The sequence below is a fragment of the Pteronotus mesoamericanus genome, unplaced genomic scaffold, assembly GCF_021234165.1.
Source record: "Pteronotus mesoamericanus isolate MK-2021 breed Mesoamerican mustached bat unplaced genomic scaffold, CSHL_Meso_final scaffold_31, whole genome shotgun sequence".
Lineage (NCBI taxonomy): Eukaryota > Metazoa > Chordata > Mammalia > Chiroptera > Mormoopidae > Pteronotus > Pteronotus mesoamericanus.
The window spans coordinates 3997257-4019247 of record NW_026555312.1 but is presented as its reverse complement, the minus strand read 5'-3'; the positions used below and the strand labels follow the sequence as shown (position 1 = coordinate 4019247).

The 21991-nt window shown below is 34.0% G+C and overlaps 1 protein-coding gene across 1 annotated transcript in view; it reads left to right on the top strand.

Annotated features, from left to right (window-relative positions):
- HFM1 (helicase for meiosis 1) overlaps positions 1-21991 on the top strand; it is a 91548-nt gene that overhangs the window by 34094 nt on the left and 35463 nt on the right. The window contains 6 exon segments of the mRNA XM_054592054.1: positions 246-326; positions 5214-5305; positions 6705-6811; positions 6910-6957; positions 19740-19837; positions 19924-20055. Of these exon segments, the coding sequence (XP_054448029.1) occupies positions 246-326; positions 5214-5305; positions 6705-6811; positions 6910-6957; positions 19740-19837; positions 19924-20055 (558 nt within the window).

Sequence of the window (21991 nt, the reverse complement as noted above, 5' to 3'; positions counted from 1 at the left end):
TGTAGATGCTATTTTATTGCTTACTGAGTGTTATATTATTATTTGTATAATTGTTACTAGTAGAAAATCTTTTTAGCATATCACTCAGCACTTTTATTTAAATGAGCTTTTTTCTTAGTGCTTAAATAGGGATTACAGTTCTTTCCAGAACAGAAACATAACTTAAGCATATTTAAAAATAAATTCTATTTTGTGCTGTTTCCTTATTTTACAAAAATAAAAATGTGTTTTCTACAATTGAACAGAATTATGTTTGAAGAATCTGAATGATTTGTCATCTCTGGACTTGATAACGATGGATGAAGGTGTTAATTTCAAACCAACTGGTAATCTTTACATCATTGCTAGTAAACTTAACAATTGCTTACTTACGACTAAATAAGAACTTTTGTTGTACTAAATTTAGATGATGATAAAGTTAAATTGTGATCTCAGTTCTCAACAGGGAATCCTCATTAACATGATAAACTTATACAAGAATCCTACTTAAAAAAATTATGGAGCTTCATTTTGACAGGCATAGAATTTGTCTTCACTGATTCTCTGACTTTTAGCAGATGAGTGAAATGCTCAAAGCATTAGGTTGTTTCAAACCTGTAATAACTTGTAGATATCCTTTCACCAGTCCTAAATTATTCAAACATTGATTATCTGGATGGTTGCTTATGCTCTCTCTTTCATTCTATTTAGAGTATAATAGAAGAGAGAAATAATGTTTTATAGTTTTTAGCACTCATGATTAGAAGTTTTTTGGAGTATAATATTGGCTTCATTATTCCAGTAACTTAACATAAAATCCACAAATCTAGTTGAACACAGCTGAATACTCAGAGGACTACAATACTATACATGATGCTTTTTTACCTGATTCTCCTCTCGGCCTAGGTTGGCCATATATTTTGCCTTAAAATATGTATTATGCAATGCCCATTCTTTGGGCATTTTGTCCTTTATGTTTATAACTTAGCAGCCTCTTGTTACACCCAACGTCATCAAGCTACTTAAAAAAACCCACAACGTGTTATACCTATGTATGTACAGTTTTATGAGGAATTTAACATGCCTATTTAACTGTGCTAGTATTTTTATTAGGATTATTATTTAGGTTAGTGTTATTTTTACAAGGTTGCATGGATTTTTTAGTAGTTTGCTTCAATAATTTTTTTCATAAGCCCTGTTATATTTAGTATGCAGTTTTACAGAATGCAAGAATTTACAGGCATATACATATTGTATATTTACAGGAAATAAATATGTATGTAACTGTATTAGCTTTGAGTTGTAGTATTCTTATTATCAATCAATTTGTTGTATTTTCTAATTTCCATTCTGATTTCTTCTTTTACCTATGGATTTTTTGCAACTGTAACTCTCTGTAATTTCAAATCATCATACATATGATGATTTTTAAAGTTTTCTTTCTTTTCTAGCTTTTTGTTTTGTTGTTCTTAATATTTGATACAGTTGCTTTGTGATCACATAACATTTTCTGTAGGGTTACAGTCTTGAAATTTGTTGAGATTTGGTTTATGGTCCACTTTGTGATCAGTTTTTGTAAATATTTTGTGTGTGCTTATCCCTTTGGTTTTAAGCACTTTTCTAGATAAATGTTTTATTAGCTCTTTGGTGCTTTACAAAAGATACTTTTTACATTTCATTTAGCTATTTTAGTTGCCTTCCCCAGCAGGAGGGTTAGTTCATAATTACTTAGCCTGCCATTAATATAGATGGAAGTCCTTACATAGTATTTCTAATTTATTCTTTTTTATGACTTCTTGTTCCTACATATTACTAATATTTTCTTTTATCTTTTTCACTATTTTTTGTATTTAAATTCTTAGCCCCTATGTTTTAATTCTGCTTCATATCGTTTCTGCTTTTTAAATTTGTCATCGTAGCACTGAAGTACCTAGGTATTTTTGTTTGTGTGTTTATGTTCTTGTTGAGGTTTTTAGTTATTCTGCCTGGTAATGTATCTAAGAGAAGGGCTCAAAAGGCCAGGTCTTATTAGTTTGTGTGATTTTAAGAAGGATTAACATTTTGAAAATGGTATGTAACTGCAAAAGGCTTGAAAAGTTAATAGACGGGGTTGCAGATTGAACCTCTTTAGGAAGGAGGGAGAGAAGGAAAGAAAGACAGAATAATTTGCAGCCATGGCAAATCTGATGGGGAATCTTCGAGTCAAAAATTGCCCATCGGAGGAGTCCTTTGTCTTACAGACCTACCCTAATGTTCCTGCCATGCTCAGTCCTTGGTTTGGTGTGCCTTTCAGAAGTGTGATCTTGTTGTGAACATAGTGATGCATTCAGAGCATAGTAGCTGGGGCCATCAGTCAGAGACACTTCTTGCAGTAGGAAATATGAGAGATGCATTCTCATGGCCTCTGCCTCCAACTTAATCTCCGACTGTATAACTTTTAATATGAAATATCCTGAATTAACTTCTATAAGAATATTCATCATTCAGTAGCTAGATTGATAACAAGTTACCTCTTTATTTTTTCTCTTCATTTGAATATCTTTTAAAATTCTTTTCATTCTTTCTGTCTTTACTAAAAAGCCAGCAAGTATCAAGTCTTTCACCAAAACCTTTCATTTTGCCTAGCAGGGAGATAGCCTGTATTAATTTATAAACACGTAGGATAAAAAGAACATCTTTAAATATACACTCGAATTTAATGTGTTAGTTCCCTTGATAACCACATTTTTGATATCTCACACACTGCTCTCAAAAACCCCATTTTATGAACCACTGAATTACTCACATCTTGGCTGAATGTATTCACCAGCCTCCTAATTGAGAAAGTGGCTTTTAAGCTGGTCCTGCTACTTCTCTATTTCCAATTCTACTTCTGTCTTTGTCTTGTACCATGGAATATCTAAGCCTGATGGAATGTCAAATTCTTTCATTCAGCAAAGCCTGTAGTACATACATAAATGTTAACCATTTCCTTGAGAAGCAGTGTGCCATTTTCCTCTTCCCAGCTGTTTTCTGCTTCACAAGACTTGAAGTTCTTTGTAATGTTTTTGACAACTTATAATTGAAACCAGTAACCTTTTAAACGAATTCCATTTACTTACCCTGACTCTACCCACACCCCTACCCCTAACCAACCCAATGTTCTATTTCTAAAACAATTTATATTCAAACTCTAATTTAATGAAAATATTGCTCAAGAATTTTAAATGGTTCTTTTATTTTACAAATCAAACCAAAATCTAAACTCCTTTGATAGCATTTCAAGGCTCTTTCAGGACCTCTGTGGTCTATCATTCATCATGGTTTGATAACAGAAGTAGGCAACATTAAATGTTAGACATTGTGCTAAATACCCTGCATGTATTATTGTATTTAATCTTTACAATAAACATATAAGATATGTACTTCTATTATTTTCACCTTACATTAAGAAACTGGTGAAGTAACCTCATATGATTAAGCCATGTGTTTTTTATTTATTTATTTATTTATTTATTTATTTATTTATTTTTTAAATACATTTGTCTCTGCCTCCCCCCCACCACTTTCCCTTGCCCCCTCCCTCCCTCCCTCCCTCAGCTCTTCCCCTTTGGTTTTGTCCATGAGTCCTTGCTATATGTTCCTTGACTTTCCCCTTCCCTTCCCTTTCCCTGCCCCCCCTTCCCTCTTGTCTCTGTTGATTTCTTTTCCTTTCAGTGTTGCTGGTCATATTTTCCTTGCATCTTTGTATTGTTGGTTAGGTTCCGCTTATAGGTGAGATCATATGGTATTTGTCTTTCACCCCCTGGCTTATTTCGCTTAGCATGATGCTCTCCAGTTCCATCCATGCTGTCGCGAAGTTTAGTAGTTCTTTTTTTCTTTCTGCTGTGTAGTATTCCATTGTGTATATGTACCATAATTTTTTGATCCAGTCATCTACTGATGGGCATTTAGGTTGCTTCCAACACTTGGCTATTGTAAATTGTGCTGCTTTGAACATTGGGGTGCATAGGTTCTTTTGTATAGGCGTTTTGGTGTTCTCAGGGTATAGTCTCAGCAGGGGAATCACTGGATCAAAAGGCAGTTCCATTTTCAGCTTTTTGAGGAAATTCCACACTGCTTTCCACAGTGGCTGCACCAGGTTGCATTCCCACCAACAGGGGACTAGGGTTCCCTTTTCTCCACAGCCTCGACAGCACCTGTTGTTTGTTGATCTGTTTATGATGGCCATTCTGACCGGTGTGAGGTGGTACCTCATGGTGGTTTTGATCTGCATTTCTCTGATGGCTAGTGATGCTGAGCATCCTTTCAAATGCCTCTGGGTCCTCTGTATCTTCACCTTGGAAAAGCATCTGCCCAGGTCCTTTGCCCATTTTTTGATTGGATTGTTTGTCTTCTTGGAGTGGAGTCGAGTGAGTTCTTTGTATATCTTGGAGATCAAACCTCTATCTGATGTATTATTAGCGAATATATTTTCCCATAGGGTTGGCTCCCTTTTCATTTTGCTGATGTTTTCTTTAGCCGTGCAGAAGCTTCTTATTTTGATGAGGTCCCACTTGTTTATTCTTTCCTTTATGTCCCTTGCTTTAGGAGACATATCAGTGAAAAAATTGCTGCGTGGGATATCTGAGAGTTTCCTGCCAATGTTCTCCTCTAGGACTTTGATGGTGTTGCGACTTATATTTAAGTCTTTTATCCATTTTGAGTTTATTTTTGTGTATGGTGTCAGCTGATGATCCAATTTCAATTTTTTGCATGTAGCCGTCCAGCTCTCCCAACACCATTTGTTGAAGAGGCTGTTATTGCTCCATTTTATGCTTCTGCCCCCTTTGTCAAATATTAGATGTCCATAGAGACCTGGTAAGCCATGTGTTTATCAAGCTATATCTCTCATAACAGTATTCTAATGAGAATCTTTTTAACTTTACTCTTTTGATAAGCAAGTCTTGATTTTTCCTGAGATCATAATGGTTTTATTTTCTTTCTGCTAAGGCATATTAGTTACTTTTATATCCTGCTCAAGATCTATTATCTCTATTAGGTCATCCCACACTGACCATTCTCCTAGGTTTAATTTCCTCTGTATTTAAGTTTATATGTGTAAATATTATCATCAACCGGACTTTGTTCTCTAGTCCAGTTATTTTGCATTTGGTTATCTCCCTAGTCAACCTGTAAGTTCAGAGACTGTGTCTGAAAAAGCAGATTGTTTCAACTGATGGGGTAAATGTTTATTTTTCCATCTTTTCCCACAGAGACAGGAAGGTTGATGGCGTGGTACTATATTACATTTGAAACAGTGAAGAAATTTTGTACAATCAGTGGAAAAGAAAGTTTATTAGATCTGGTAAATTAATTTTCACTAGAAAATAAATACATAATGATGTAGTATAGAATAATACTGGGGAAACAACTAATTTGTGTATTTTATGTAATTTAACAATAAATTAGCAAAAAAATAGCATTCCTCATAGTATGTATGTCTTCTCCTTATATACATTTGATCATGAGATATGTAATAGTATTACTCCTTAGAATATATTTTCAGTTGTAGCTCTGTATCAGGGCTAATAAAATTTATATACATATGCAAAGTGGGGCTGGCAGCTACCTTTCAGCTTACAAGAAAATACCAAAGACATTGATAGTGGCTACCAAGTGTAATATGTTGAGGAAGATCTTAAATGATGTGGCATGATATATTAGGAGAGCCTGCCATGAGTGAGGAACAATGAGGGACACATGTGCCACATACTTGCAACTCTTCCCTAAACTTTTTGCAAAAGAATAATAATAACAATTGAAATAGAGTGATATTGGTGATAGACCAGAAAACAAGAACTGATTGTGGAGAAAACAGAAGTAAAAACAGTTTCAATTAAGATATGAACAATGGCAGCAACTTTGCAGCTACAGTAGTGAATAGAACCATGGTCATGTTGTTGGTACCTGGTAACTGTATTGGTACTTTCTCCCTTTACTGGGGACATGACTATGAAACAAGATATTTATATTTATTCTTAAATTCAAACCATTCATTTTTATTTAAAATATCTAAGTTGACTGTTTTAGTAAGATTATTATACCAAAAATTGGTGAAAAGTTGGTTTTATTTACCTGTTAAATTATTTTTAACTAAGAAAAAACCAAGAGTAGAAAAATCTCTAATGTAAACATTAATGAATCTGATGTTGAGTTGAGTACACGTGTAAGAGTATCAGAATAGGTGTTAGTTTCATTTTACAGATGCGAGAAACCAGAGCACAGAGAGTACTTTGTTTGCTCAGAGTCATCTCACAGAACTATAATATCTAAAGCATCCTTTCCCTTACAAAGTTAGCCTCAATAGAGATAATGATTTGCAAACTAAAGAAAGGTGAATAATAATATAATATAGTAATAGTAGTAGTATCAGGAGCTACAGTTCCTGAGGGCTTACTATGTAGTAGGTACTAGGCTGAATATTTTAAATCTAATCTTGTTAATCATTACAGTCTTAGTTCTATTGTCTAGCACAATGTCTGGCACATAACAAGTGTTTGTAAACATTTGTTAGTAAATGAATGAATGAATGAATCCTTAAAGAAGCAAAACGTATAAAGCAAATATTTGACTCTATTATGCCAAATGATAAAACTGTGATGTCCCAAGGAAACATGAAAAGTAAATAAATACAGAGAAAGTGGATGAGAGGAAAGAAGTAAAGAATGGACATAATTAAATGGACAAATGCTGAAATTTTATAGGTCACAATGATAGCCAGCTGCAAGGAATTCCTGGATGTACAATTAAGGATAAATGAAAAGAAAACTCTGAATAATTTGAACAAAAATCCAAATCAAATAACTATCAGGTACAGAAATTAAATATATTTTAAATAATTTTAAAAGGTTTTATTTAGTTAAAGTAACTAATAATAATAAAAGTTTTGCCTGGTGTTTTTATTTACAGATTTCCAATGGAAGGAAGAATTAAAACAAGAGAAATGAAAGTAAATTGGTAAAGATAACTCATTGTATAATATCTTAAAGTATTTACTACCTGTTTGTGATTCATATTTATAAAGGTTTTTTAATAGTTTTAAAACTTATTTAAAAATTTTCCTTCATACAAAAAAGAATATAGTTATATAAAAATGAGTCAAAATGTAGATGTGAAATTAATTTCTAAAAGCTTAGACTTTAATTACAATAGATAATTTGTGAATTTTTTTAAATCAACAAACACTATTGAGAATGTTCTGTTGAGTCAATGTAAATGGTAGAAAGAAGGTATGTTTATCATAGGAGCTTTCAGGTTAGCTTGGATGGGAATCACACATATAAAAAGAATGGACAGTATGAAAACACATGTAATAAATGTCTATTGCATGGTAGTGGCATTCTGGGAGAGAAAAAAATAGTAAAAACAAAAGCATGGGTAATGGAATGCATATATGATAGTGAGATGAATATTCAGCCAAGAATGGGAAGTTTATATAGAGGAGCAGTAATTGGAAGAGTAAAAAGTTTACATTGTGACTTGTAGTGCCTTTTACCCAGTTTGCAATGCCAAATGCAATCAATGATATGCTATGGCAAGTGCTTGGTGTTCTCTGTATTTAGATCTTAGTGTTAAACCCTTTGATTTAGATGATGCAGTTTCAGGTAAAAATGATTTTTTTATGTTCTCAATTAAACCAGTCAGCCAAATAATTTTTTCCCCATGTTAGCTAGAGGAGGTCACTTCATCTCTGGGATACTTCCTGAGTGTACAGCTCATCAGGCTATTGGACAACAGAAGTTAATGTTCTGCTTCTTAGCTATATCTCTCTAGAAATTCCAGTTCCTTAAAGATCATTATAGCCTAATCACCTCATTTGACAAGTGAAGTAAGTGATGCCTAGAGGAGTTCTGACTTGCCCAACATGTTGCTGTACTGGGGACTGAGCTAGAACTAGAACCTAGATCTCTTGATTCAATGTTGTTTGTTTGCTTTTCTGACATAACTCTGTTGCATCAACTGTTGAGTCAAATCAAGGTGTTTTTCCACATGCATCTTCTTGACAACTCCCCTCCCCATTTGCAATTTTAATACTTTCATTTATCTTGTCTTAAATTGGGTTGTACATTCTTTTGATTGATTTTATGCATATCAAAATTTTGTTTTCCATTATTATTTCCCATCTTTATGCATCTGTTTGAGCGTGGCCAGGGATAGAGAATGTGTGTGGGGTCTTCCTTAATCGGGAATGTAGTCTTTTGGTTGATGATGATAGCTGATAGTTACCACTTTTTGTTTCCCCCATATCCCTGTTACTTTGCTGAATTTCAGATGTTAATCCTCTTAACTTAAAACTTTTATCCTTCAAGCTTATGCCCTTTACCTTATGGCTATTTTTTATTTTTCATAACTTTAATTCCCAGGTCTTTTGCCTTCAGCACTAGCTGTTTTCTTTAACTCATAGGCTATATTTTCAAATCAGTGATTTCTTTTTTTATTCATTAGTTTCCTGTTTTATATTATAAAAGTAAGGCATGGATTCATTTTTAAAGAGTCAAAAGTAACATTTATAAAGCAATAACTAAGGTCACTGTTGACTCCCTATATTTCTTCCCCAGAAGTAATATTATCAGTAGTTTAATGTGAATTTTTTCTATTCCTTTCTGTTTATTTAGTACATATAGGTGTGCTAATAAACATATGTAACTTCTACAATATAAGTAAGCTCGTAATGTAATTATCATTCTGAGGATATGTCAAGATTTTTCTATATTATGTACACATGTCAACCTCATTTAATTCTAATAGCAATATATTTTAATAGCAATGCATTCTATAATATCAATATATTGTAATTTTTATTGATGAAGAGTTAGATGGTTTACAATTTTTTGCTGGTATAAATGGTACTGAAATGAACTTTCTTATATTTACACCATATTTTTCAAAGACTTCTGGGTGAAAGGGTAAAAGCATTAAAAGACTTAATGTTTAATGCCAAATTGTCTTTGAAAAAGTTTCTCTAACAGTATCTATCCACAGTGCAAAAAGAGTGACTATTTTCATGTGTCCTCCGAATACTTGTTTTATATCTTTGAACTTTTGCCAATCTACAGAGTAAAAAGCTGTGTTTTAAAATTAGAGGGCACTATACATAATTGGGTTTATGCAGAATGGAATATGACTTTTATCTAGTTTGCAATTACAAATGCAATGATATGCTATGCCACGTGCTTGGTTTAGCTTATAGAAGGAAATATTATTTTCAGAAGGGAATATATATATATATATATATGTTATTTGGTTTTAAATCGCTATAAACTCATACATGTTAGTCTCTTCCTATGACTGCTAAGTTTTTGTCTTGTCAGGAAGGTCTTTTATATCCTGTATTTCTTAGAGTAGCTTCAACTACATCAAACAGCAATAGAATGCATTAACAACAGTTTAAACAAGAAAGGCTACTTTTCTCTCACAGAATAGATAACTAAAAGTAGCTAGTCTAAAATAGATATGGTGGTTTCATGGTGTTATCAGTACTTGGTTTCCTGTCTTTCTGTCCTGCCAGTCCACGCATGACTTTTATTTCAAGGTTACCTTATTTTCCAAAATGACTGCTAGAGTTTCAGCTATTACATTTAAGTATTCTCTCTTTTCAGTAGATATCTTGGAAGTCCCAGAATCACTTTTGCACCTAGTTCCATGACTACATCTGTGTGCAAAGGGGACTGGGAAATGTCTTGGTGATATGTGCCTAGATTAAAACTGGGATTCTGCTATAAGAAGAAAAGAGAGGATAAACATTGGTAGGAGGGCAGTCTCTACCATGCATCCTAAGGTCATAGGACTTTTCCCATCCTTTCTTCTAATACTTTAAAATCATTTTTTTTACCTATTAGCTTTTCATAAGTTATCTGGAGTTAATTTTTGTGTGTGATATGAGTTAAGAATTTAATTATATTTTGCCCCCAAAAGAAGTCAGGAGTATTTGATAAATACTTACTGTTAGTCTGTTTTGTTGCAGTGATAATAATACCACATTGTTTTACCTGCTTTTCATTTATTGCTTGTTTTGTTATCTGGTAAAGCAAGACTCCCCTTATTGTTCTGTAAAATATGTTTTAGAGTATTACTGCTGTTTTCTCCCTATGATCATTATGAACTTTTAGTTACGTATGAGCTTTAGAATCACTTTATCAAGGTATATAAAAAGTCATGTTGAAATTGGCTTTATAGATTAATTTGTAGAAGAATTTTTCTCATAATTTTGAAAGCTTTCTATCTAGGAATATGGTCTCTCCATCTATTTAGATCTTTATGTCTTTCTGTGATATTTATATTTAATCATTAAGTTTTATATTTCTTGATAGGTTTATTTTTGGAAATTTATGTAATTTTGGTAATTGATAGTATGAACAGTTTTTTACATTGAATAACATTGTATTTTATCATCATTCATTTAATGGTATATAGGTCAACTACTGGTTTTTGAATTTTGATTGTTTCATCTGGCAATCTCTCTGGACTTTCTTAACAGTACTTGTAGTTCTCCAGTTGTTTTTCTGGAATTTCCTAAAGAGACAATCATTTTATTAATAAAGAATGATGTCCTTTTTGAAAAAGATTTTATTTATTTATTTATTTATTTTTAGAGACAGAGGAAAGGAGAAAGATAGGGAGAGAAACATCAATGTGTGAGAGAAACACTGATTGGTTCTCTCTTGCATGCTCCCCAACCCAGTTGGCTCACAGCCCTGACTAGGAATTGAACTGGCAACCTTTCACTTTGCTGGACGATACCCTACCAACTGAGTCACACTGGTCAAGGCAAGAGTGATTTCTAATAGTTATTCTCTTGATTTCTAATAGCTTTTAAGAAAGATTTTATTTATTTTTAGAGAGGGGAAGGGAAGGAGAAAGAGAGGGAGAGGAACATCAGTGTGCAAGAGAAATACCAACTGCCTCTCACATACCCCCAGTTTTGGGGCATGTGCTCTCACTAGGAATCAAACTGGTGACCTTTCTGTTCACAGGCTGTCACCTAATCTGCTAAGCCATATCAGCCAGGGCTCTAATACTTTTAGCTCTGTTTTCCTTAACTTGTGGATGAACCCTTAAGTACAGGGGTCTCCAACCCCCAGGCCATGTACCAGTGGCCTGTCAGGAACCGTGTGGCACAGCAGGACGTGAGTGGTGGGCTAGCAAGCAAAGCTTCTACTCTTTTTACAGCTGCTCCCCATTGTTGGCATTACCGCCTAAGCTCCACTTCCTGCCAGGTCAGTGGAGTCATTAGATTCTCATAGTAGCATGAACCTACTGTGAACTCTACATATGAGGGATCTGGGTTGCATGCTCCTTGTGAGAATCTGATGCCTGATGATCTGAGGGGGAGCTGAAGTGGTGATGCTAGTGCTGGGGAGCAGCTGCAAATTGACTGCACAAAGACCATAATAAATCAGTCGCTTGCAGATTCATATCAAAAGCCTATCAGTGAGTGGCAAGTAACAGTTAAGCTGCATCTGGTGGCAGGCTGTAAAGCCACCCCACCGTCCCACTCCCATCCATAAAAAAACTGTCTTCCACAAAACTGGTCCCTGGTGCCAAATAGGTTGGGGACCACTGCTTTAGTATACTGTTCTCTAGTTTCATAGAGAGAGCAAACATCCTTGTCTTATTACTGTTTTTAGTGGTCAAGTTTCCAGTGTTTGACCACCGAGGAGTTTCTCACATTGTTTGGATTAGGTTCTGGGATCCATCAACCTCCTTCGCACTTATTTGTAAAAATAAGTTTGGGATCAGGGCAGAGAGGCAGCAGCTCCTTTTAGTTCACCATAGTCAGTGGATCTGAAAGTTGGGTTTCTCTGCAATTTCTTTTATGTTCTTTGTTCTTTATAGGTTTCCTTTTATTGAATCAAATTTTGTTAATTTATATGTTCCTGAAATATCAGTCATTATATCTGGTTTGTTAGTTTTTTATGGCATAGAGTTTTATTTTCAAAGTTAAAAATTTCTTCTGAATAAATGATGTCTCCTTTCTAGTTTATATTAGGTGTGTCATCTCTTCTTCTTAATCAGATTTGCGAGAGGTTTTTATATTGTCATCTTTTAAAACCATTTATTTGTATGTGTTGACCATGTTAATCTGTTCAATTTAGGAATTTTTATTTTTTGCTTTCTATTATTTTCTATTTCATTAATTTCCAATTTTGTCTTTCTCTTCAAAATACTTTCTTCTTTTTAATTGTTTGCTCTACTTATTTTGTTTTTTTTAACTTTATGTAAATATTTAAGACTTCAAATTTTCTAGAAAGTACCACTTGGACAAGGAAGTACCACTTGGACATTGTTCTATACATTTTCTAAATCTATTTGTATTTTTCTAAATAGTTCATAATTTTAGTAAGTTTCCTCAGTAATTTAGGTTTTAAAATTTAAAAGTAGTAGTTTTTTAAAAAGTCATCCTTTTATTGTTAATTTTAAATTTTATTGGATTGTAATCAGAGAATGTGCTTTTTGATATTTATTGTGATTTTACTTGTTGCTTAATATATGGTTCAATTTTATGATTGTTTTATGTGAATTATAAATGAATAAAATGATGTTTCCTAGGTACTAAGTTATGTATTTTGCCATTAAGTAGATCTTGCTAATTGTGTTATTAAAACTGAATTGTTACTCTTTTTTCACATAAAGTCTTATTAATCAAGAGAGGAATTTATTATTTTGGAAGAGAAAAATATATGGAAAATATAGCAAGGTCATAGAATGGATCTAGAAATGTGATGTCTGGCAGTTCAAGGGTATATATACACCACTAGTTCAGGAAAGCAGACAAAAAAGGAGCAGTAAACAAAAATAACATGTTGTCTAATTAGCTGTGGCATGTGGGAATGACTGTAGATTTAGGAAGGATTGTGCAATGAACAAAGGAACAAATCATAAATTGCCTTTGTAGCATTGTACGTTAAAGGAGTTTGTACTTAAACTGTATGTTTAAGCTTTGTTGGGTACTACAAACCTATTGGCCAGTATGTTGATGTTGCCTTTCTTATCCTATCTTGTCCTCACTGCTGCAAATGGAAGGGGACTGAATGGATAGTCAACTAACTGTCCTATCAAATGCTTTTTGCTTTTAGTTCCACTTTGTCTCATATTAATAATATTATTATGCTTGTTTTACTTAGTATAGCCTTTTAGTTTTAATGTTTTCATATTTTATTTTAAATATAATTTGTATAGATAGCATGCACCTAGATTTTTGTCACTTTTTAAATTCAATCTCAGAATTCTTTTAATTGAGAAATTTAACTCATTCACATTTATTATAATTACTGATTGATATGTTAGAACTTACTGTTATTGTATGTTTTCTAGTTAGCATGATTATTGCTTGTTTGCTTTTTGCCCTCAGTTATTTTGCTTTTGCTTTTTCTGCCTCTTTTGGGACATACCAACTTTTCTTTGTTTTTGTTCTTCTAGGTAGCTCTTTCTTTAAAATTTTACATTACAAATGTAGATTTATATTTTTCTACCAATGACTATGGGCATACCTCAAATATTGCAGTTTCAATTATACACCACTGCAGTAAAGCAAATGTCATAATAAAGTGAGTCATACAAATATTTTGGTTTCCCAGTACATATATAGTTATGTTTACACTATATTATAGTCTATTAATTGTGCAATAACATTATATCTAAACAATGTACATACCTTAGTTTAAAAATAGTTTATTACTAAAAATGCTAACCATCTTCTGAGCCATTAGCAAGTTAAAATCTTTTTGCTGGTGGAAGGTCTTAGATGTCCATTTGTGTAATAAAATGAGATCTGTTTGTATAGAAAATGAAAACTTTAAAATTTCCCCATATAAGGCAAAAACTTTATCACTTTTTCACTTCCCTCCTGCCTCTTGCTCTCTCCAATGTTAGGATCATCTGGGATTTTAGGTCCAGGTGGTTAATTTTACAGTATTTTACTGTGTATTAAAAATTATAGACTTACCTATAGGTTTTTCACTGATATAATCTTTCTGCTTTTAAAAATTTCTGCCTTTCTTGTCCTTAGTTATACAGTTTTTTTTCTAGATACATTCTCAAGTAATTTTATGAGTTTTTTTTTAAGTTTGTAAGCCTGATATATATTTTGCACCTCTGTTTGAATGAGTTTGGCCGAGTAATTCTTCAGAATTTTCTTTGTGATAATGGAGAAAATAAAATGGAATAAACATTGTTAAGAGTCACTTAAAATAGAGTCAGGAGACTGTTAAGGAAGTGGGCCAAAACACATCTTGTACCTCAGTTCTTAAGAGCTGCTATTCAGTTGCTGAATCCATTTGCTAAATTCAGCTCAAGGCGGAGCCATAAACATCCTGGTGCCAACTGCTATGTAGACACATAGGGATTTTCCTTCCTTCCATGTAGCTTTTACCTCCCTCATTTGCATATTGGAACTGACCAATCCTTGTTAAACTAGCCATCAATCACTTATTTGCGTGAAATAATTCAATTGTGTGGTTTTTGCCTTTATAAACCCTGCTTTTGTTCTCTCCAGTGTGCATTTTGGATTGCTGCCTGAATATGAATCCCACAGATTGCAGTCCTTTTCCTCAAATAGATGCCTTGCCTTTTATTCTTTATTGTATATAGCCTCACCTCTCTTTGATTAACATTTGATACTGTATTTCTTGCATTCATTCTTGGTGATTCCACCTATTTTCAGTCTTTTACTAATAACCTTTTGTTTCCTCTTTGGAATAGTAAATAATTTATCTTATCTGTGTTAGGAAATTCCACCATGAAAGTCTGGGTCTATATCTTTATTCTTACTTTTTGCACAGTACTCTGGGAATTCTCTTAATAAGTATACTTGTATCTTTCATTCACTCTGGGAAATGTTTTATTTTTTAAAAACATTTTAAAAGATTTTATTTATTTATTTTTAGAGACGGGGAAGGGCAGGATAACTAGAGGAAGAGAAACATTAATGTGTGAGAGAACCATACATCTGTTGTCTCTCGCATGCCCCCAGCTGGGGACCTGGACTGCAACCCAAGCCTGTGCTCTGACTGGGAATTAAACCGGTAACCTTTAGGTTGTCAGGACGGTACTCCATCCACTGAGCCACACCAGCCGGGGAAGGGAAATATTGTTTTATAATTTAATTTAATTATTCCTCTCTGTTCATTACTCTGTCACTCCTACTAAATGACTGTTGGAACTTGTGATTCTTTTTTCTGCATTTTGTACTTTCTCTCTGGTATTTTTAATCTTCGTTCTTTTTCTCCTTATCTTCGCCTGAGCACATTTTTTCATAGCTTTTAGGGGAGAAGGAGAGAGAGAGAGATCATCAATTGGTTACCTTGTTGTATATGCCCTGGCCAAGGATTGAACCCACAACCTCGGTATGTGTTCTGGCCAGGAATCAAACCCATGACCCTTCAGTCTATGGGGTAGCATTCCAACCAGCTGAGCCACACCAGCCAGGGCTCTTTGTTCTTTTTTATTGGCTCTTAGAATGCCTTAGCTTAGTCTTCCATCTCTTATTTTGTCCTTCAGCTTTATCTACTGAATTTTTTCAGTGATAAAATTTTTATTTTACTGAAGTTCTGCTTGATTTTCTAAAATGTACATGATATTTCTAATCTCTCTGAAAATACTAATTATATAAATTAATTATACTTATTTTGAAACTCTTTTTCAGTGCACTGTTAACTATTTCCTCAGCTGTTAACTATTTTATTAATAGTGTGTGTTTGTTTTATGGTGGTATTTTTTTCTCAATGTTAGGCAGTTCTTCATTTTTGTATCTATGAATATCTTTTGTATACTCTTTGTATCTATGAATATCTTTTTGCTTGCCCATTCCATTACTTATTAGCTCTAATGGTTGTGGAGAAGTAGATTTCCTTTCATGTAAGTGTGGAAATAATGGCCCAGGGTTGGTATAGCTCAGTCGGTTAGAGTGCCATCCTGATACACCAAGGTTTCGGGATCAATCCCTAGTCAAGATTCATACAAGAAGCAATCAATGAATAATAAGTAGATTGAATAAGTAGAACAACAAATTAATGTTTCTGTCTCCACTTACACCAAAATGAAATTTTTTAAAAGTGTGGAAATATTTTGTAATCCAAGAGTGAAGTCTTCCTATTTCTCCTGGGGGGTTTGGTACCTTTGGAGCACTGTCCTGCCTCTCTGACCTCAGTGCCCACACTCCCTGCTTCAGCCACTCAATACATATCACAACTTCTTAATGTTGTCCACAAATGAGAGAGAGTAGCTGGGGTAGATTAACTTAACTGCTTAGGATACAGCATTCCAGTGAATTGTTTAGACAAGTACCTCAGGATTCTCTCTCCTTTTTTTATTTTTTTCATTTACAGTTTACATTCAGTATTATTTTGTATTAGTTTCAAGTATATAGAGTATATAGCATAGTGGTTAGACAATCACATACTTTACAAAGTGGTCCCCCAGTACTTCCAGTACCCGCCTGGCACCATACATAGTTACGACAGTATTACTGACTATAAGTCCTATATGGCACTTTATATCCCCATGACTGTTTTGTAACTATCAGTCTGTACTTCTCAATGCCTTTACCTTTTTCACCTAGTTCCTAACCCTCCTCTCTTCTGTCAACCACCAGTCTGTGCTTTGTATCATGTGAGTCTGTTTCTGTTTTGGTTGTTTGTTTATATTGTTCTTTAGATTCCACATAAAATTGAAATCATGTGGTATTTGTTTTTCTCTGTATGACTTATTTCACTTAGCATAATACCCTCTTGGTTCATCTATGGTGTCACAAATGGTAAGGTTTCATTTTTTATGGCTAAGTAATATTCCATTGTATAGTATACCACCACTTTGTTATCTACTGGTCTATTGACTGGCACTTGGGTTGCTTCCATATCTTGGCCCCTTTCTCCCTCTTGACCTAATAATTCTGCATGTATATGGATAATACTATCCAGTTTTGTTTTTCTCACATATTTGATCTTCTTCATAGATCTTATTTCTTACATTGAGCTTTCTGGTCCACCAATGGTATACCCTCTTGATTTCCTATAGTTTTATGGATGGAGACATGATCATATAAACACACGTACACATATGAGTATGTCCCTCATTTCATGAAATTTGAAGAGGACTAAGTATATGGAAGGCTTTATGTGCTATCTTGATCTTTTCTCTCAGTTGATTCCTTGGACATTCTTATTTTATGACTTCAGAAAAACTTTTTTCTCCTCTTGAGAGAGTTGTACAGTTTTTTAGTACATCTTTACCTTCTGTTCATTTGAAGGATTTCTACTCTTTCTGTACACAGACCTTTTCTAAACAAACTTTGCTTCACTAACTTGGCCAGGACACATAAGTCTTTTGGAAAGTTCTGGTATCATTTTTATTAGTTTTCTAACTGGAAGCTGAGAAAATAATCTTACTTGGCTCAACTAATAATAATAATCGCTAGTAATAACCATTTCTTGAATATATGCTGTGTTCCAGGCACTACATTAAATGCTTTACATACCTAATAGAAACTGTTGACTGTGTCAGTATCTATTCTTACCTACACAGGAAAAAGATTATATTTCCCAGTCAACCTTGTAGCTAGATGTGACCCTGTGACTAGGAGTTGTCCAATTAATGAGATGTTGGCATAAGTGTTGTGTTAGTCTTCCTAGAATGCTGCTTAAAGGAAATGGACTCAGGTGGTAAACAGGGCATCGTTTCTCATCCCCACCCCACTGCCCCCAACCTTCCTCCAACATGCTGTGTTGAGTGAATGTGCAGTAACTGGAGCTCGGGCAGCCATCTTAGACCATGAGACAGCCTAAGAATGGAAGCCATACATGGCCAAGTAAAAATATAGGAGAATCCTGTGTCTCTGGTGACTTGTAGGACTGGTGTACCAAGCCCTAGACTCCCTAACTCTGGATTTCTTTCATATAAGAGAATAAACCATTTGTATTTAGCCATTATAGTCTTGTCATAGTTGAACTTAATCCAGACTGAATCAATACTTTATTTCATTTAATCCTTACAGTAACCCTAATTTAGTCATTACTTAACTACCATGCAATTCTGCCCCCATTAGTTGAGGTGGCAGACGTGCCACCTCACCTGAGGTTGTGAGACTTCTATTTCTACTTGAACTTGTGAGGACAAGTTCAGACTAGCTTTATCTAGTGGAGAGAGACAGACAGCTCTGCCAAGGTTCTGTAACTATTGGACTAAATCCCTGCTCTCCTCCCATTCCTGTTCTGTTACTGTTTCTTTTAACAAGATTTCTGATAGGGAAGTATTATATTGAAAAATTGTCCTATATTATTAATAGACATATTGTTAAATATAAATACTTTCAAAGTCTTATTTTCACTCTATCAGTTTTGTGCATACTTTGCATTTGTGCTTTCCAGAATAGCTTCACAAAAGGAATTTTATTTATCCAGAACTTGAAAGCAACCATCCACATTTTTCCATTAATTCTTCTTGGTTATACATCATGTAACTTTAGAAGCATTGATTAATAGGTGATAGAAAATAATTTTTAGAAGCATATACCAGAGCAAAGAAAAGTAAGTAATCTATAGTTTTAGCTATATGCACCCATCCCAAGAAATGAGTTGGTTGCTTCTGTTTTCACTTATCACCTGCTAAAACTAAACCATGAAATATAACGATTCTACCTCTTTTCTTTGTACATATGACTGTTTTGGGTCTTAACAAGAGACTCACAAAAGGGTGATCCATGAGAGTCTAATACTTTTAGTTAGATCCATGGAGTTATTTGCATATCAGTGTCTAGTAGGTAAGCAAACAGGTGAAACAGGTAGCAAAGAACCTGGGATATAGCAGGCACAGTGGATGATAGCTCCTTCTCTCCCATTTTACCACATACCCCTCAAATTTTGTAGCCAAGCAGCTGCTGATTTCTAATAATTAACTAATATGCTACTGACCTTCATATGTTGAACAAAATCATTAGCACCTCACTTATGCTTGTTACTCATAGGGACTTAATAAATATTTATTGATCATACAGATTGTATGGTTTTTCTATCATACTTACATATAATGAAACCCAAGGACAGTACTGTATTGGAAGAAAATATGACAAAAATTTTAGATGTGTTGAGATTTTAAAAACAGTCTAGCAGGCTCTTTTGGGGACACACTCACTCCTTTTCTTTATTGGGCATGAACTTTCCTGTAAACTAAGGGTCCCATGAAACTTGCAACCAGGGCAGCAGCAGGCAGCAGCAGCTTGTTGTGGGCTAACCCGCTGAACATGTCCTCAGGGCTCCCTTTTCTCTGACTTGAGCGAGCTAACTGCAGCCCTGCCTTAGCTCACTTATTTCCTATAACATTTCTAGAGAGCAAAAGCAGCCCCACCTAGGCTCTCTCCTGTTGCTTATCCTACTGTTAACCCTTCATTTGTTTCACTATCCCCAGCTTTAATAAACATACTCTCAAAAATTTAAAAAAAAGTCTAAGTGAGAGTGTCCTGTAAGCCCTGGAAATTTATCAATCTAGAGATTATAATGAAAGTCCTGAGAAGAAATAAGATTTATAAGAGAAAGAGAGGTGAATAAAGAAGAGTGGAGAAATGAGAACTGGATTTTTGGAGATTGGGAAAAGGGAGTCAGCAATGACTTATGTGTGAATTATGTAGTTAGTGTCAAAGAAATCAAGGCAGAGAAGAATTTTAAGAAGCAAAACTTCAATCAGTGGTGTTAAATTCTATGAGATAATAATTTTTAAAAGAAAATAATGAAATTTCTTTTCCCCCCCAGTCTTATTCAGGCCCAGTTAGGATGCATTCCCATACAAGACTTTGCCTTGACACAAGATACTGCGAAGATTTTCAGAAGTGGCTCACGTATTACAAGATGTATGTTATAAGATTAGTGTATTTTCATTTTGGTTTTTTTCAGTAAACCGAGTATACTAGATCTAATATTGGAAACTTTTCTTTAGGGTTGTCAGAGTTTGTGGCTCTTCAAGAAAAGAAGTTTGCTGTACTATTGAACAGTTTGATTTTAGCTAAATGTTTTAGATGTAAACTTTGGGAAAATTCTCTGCATGTATCCAAACAGCTGGAAAAAATTGGTAGGTACTGAATACAAGCAGGCAGTTTGTCAATGTCTGCAATTTATTTTGTATTTTGCTGTTAGGAAACATTATTCCATGATTATAGACCTATAGGGAAATACCATCTTAGCAGGCCTAAATGAGGTACTGTACTTGACTGATTTTTATTTGCTCTGTCTGAAAGGATTCCATTTGAAATCAATTGGGAAACCTAATAAAAATTAATGCTCTTATTTTACATTTGTTTTCAAACCAAGACTGAAATTTTGTTTTAGTACCTAGGTAACTATGTGTTGTTCTCTCTTCCACTTCCATGATTATTTTGTTTTGATCTCAATGACAAGGTACAGAGCTAACAGTCCTGGTCGTTTCTAATTTATTAGAGAAAATTATACCACTTATTTATATCTTAACTTTGTGTTTTTAATAATAGTATGATATTAATAATGATCTTCATAGAGATTCTCCTGAAAAAAGATAATGCCTATTTCCTGTCTGTTGGGATCTAGTTCAGGGTATAAACTGAAAAACTAGAGTATGCCATTTATAAAGACTAAGGAATGACTAAAGCACTCCGGAGTTTTCCAGTTTGGTGCCTTTGACTTTGTGATCCTATTCCTCTTTTGATAGAACTCTAGAGGGTTGTTATCCCATGACTGGCAGTCTTGTCAGTTTTACAATTTTATATACATCTTAGGGACTTTAAAAAATCATGTAAGGGGTCATTAGGGATTGTCTTATTTTTCCTTAGATTCTAAGGCTTAGAACAAAGATCTCCTACTTTTTATTTTTTCCAAGTTTGAAGTTAGTTGGTGGTATAATACTGAGCAGTCCTGGGAATTGGAGTGAAGGTGGGGATTGGCCAGTGAAAATAAGGTCAAATGGGAGGAGAGATTCCTGAAGTAAAGGGTCACCTTCCTACAGAAGTCCTGTCAAACCAAATACCACACCCATCCCACAAAGACGAGAGTTCTGAATTGTGAAGGAGCATCCATACAACATTTAGGAAATAGCAATTTATAGAAAAATTTGAAATTAGATTAAATGGTTACTAATAAAATTTTCATTGTACTTGAAAAAGCCAGTCTTTCTGACTGACTTTAGAATATTGTCAGTCTGGATATACGTACCTTCCTGGTTGTTGAACACTAATATTTTTCCACGTTTAATCATAGAAAACTGAGAGAATACAAACAAAAAAGCAAACCAAGTCCTTATAGAACATCAGGAAAGAAATAAAGAATATATATTGATTTTCAACCATGATTATAAACTAAAAAAAATTCAGGAAAAGTTTAAGGGAAAATGGAAATGAACATTAAGGAATTATGAATATTGGGAGTTGTGTTTTAAGAATTAGTAAGAGAAATTCCCAAGAAAGAATAAGGATATGAGTTAGGAAATAGGAGTGTCATACTGTCACCAGTAATATATGTGCCTTAGACGGAGTGGTAATATTTTAGAATTTTATACTTCTGACAATATCTTCTATTTGAGGATTTTGTTAAATTCATTCATGAGTGTAAGAATTTTAAATTTTAGTTTTTTCAAAGCATAAAGAAAAGGTCAAAAGATAGAAGTGAACTTGATATATTAAAGGAACAAAATTAAAGTTGTGTGGCTGGACAATATTCTGCAAGAGGAGAATGGTAGGAAATTAGGTGGGAGAGGTAGGCTGTGGTCAAATCGTATAGGTAAGGGAGTTTGGCCACAGTAAGGAAATTGTCATTTTATTCTAAATGCAATGGGAAGGCATTGAAAATTTTAGGCAGAAGAGTAAAATTATCTTATTTAGGTACAGACAGAGAGAGAACTCTAAGAAATACTCAGAATGCCATACCTTCATAAAGCAATAATGTCATTCCTGAATCATGTTGCCTTTTTCAAACACCAGTATAATAATAGATGTCTCTTGATACTTGTTCTATGGATGACATAGTGATAAAACTAAGGG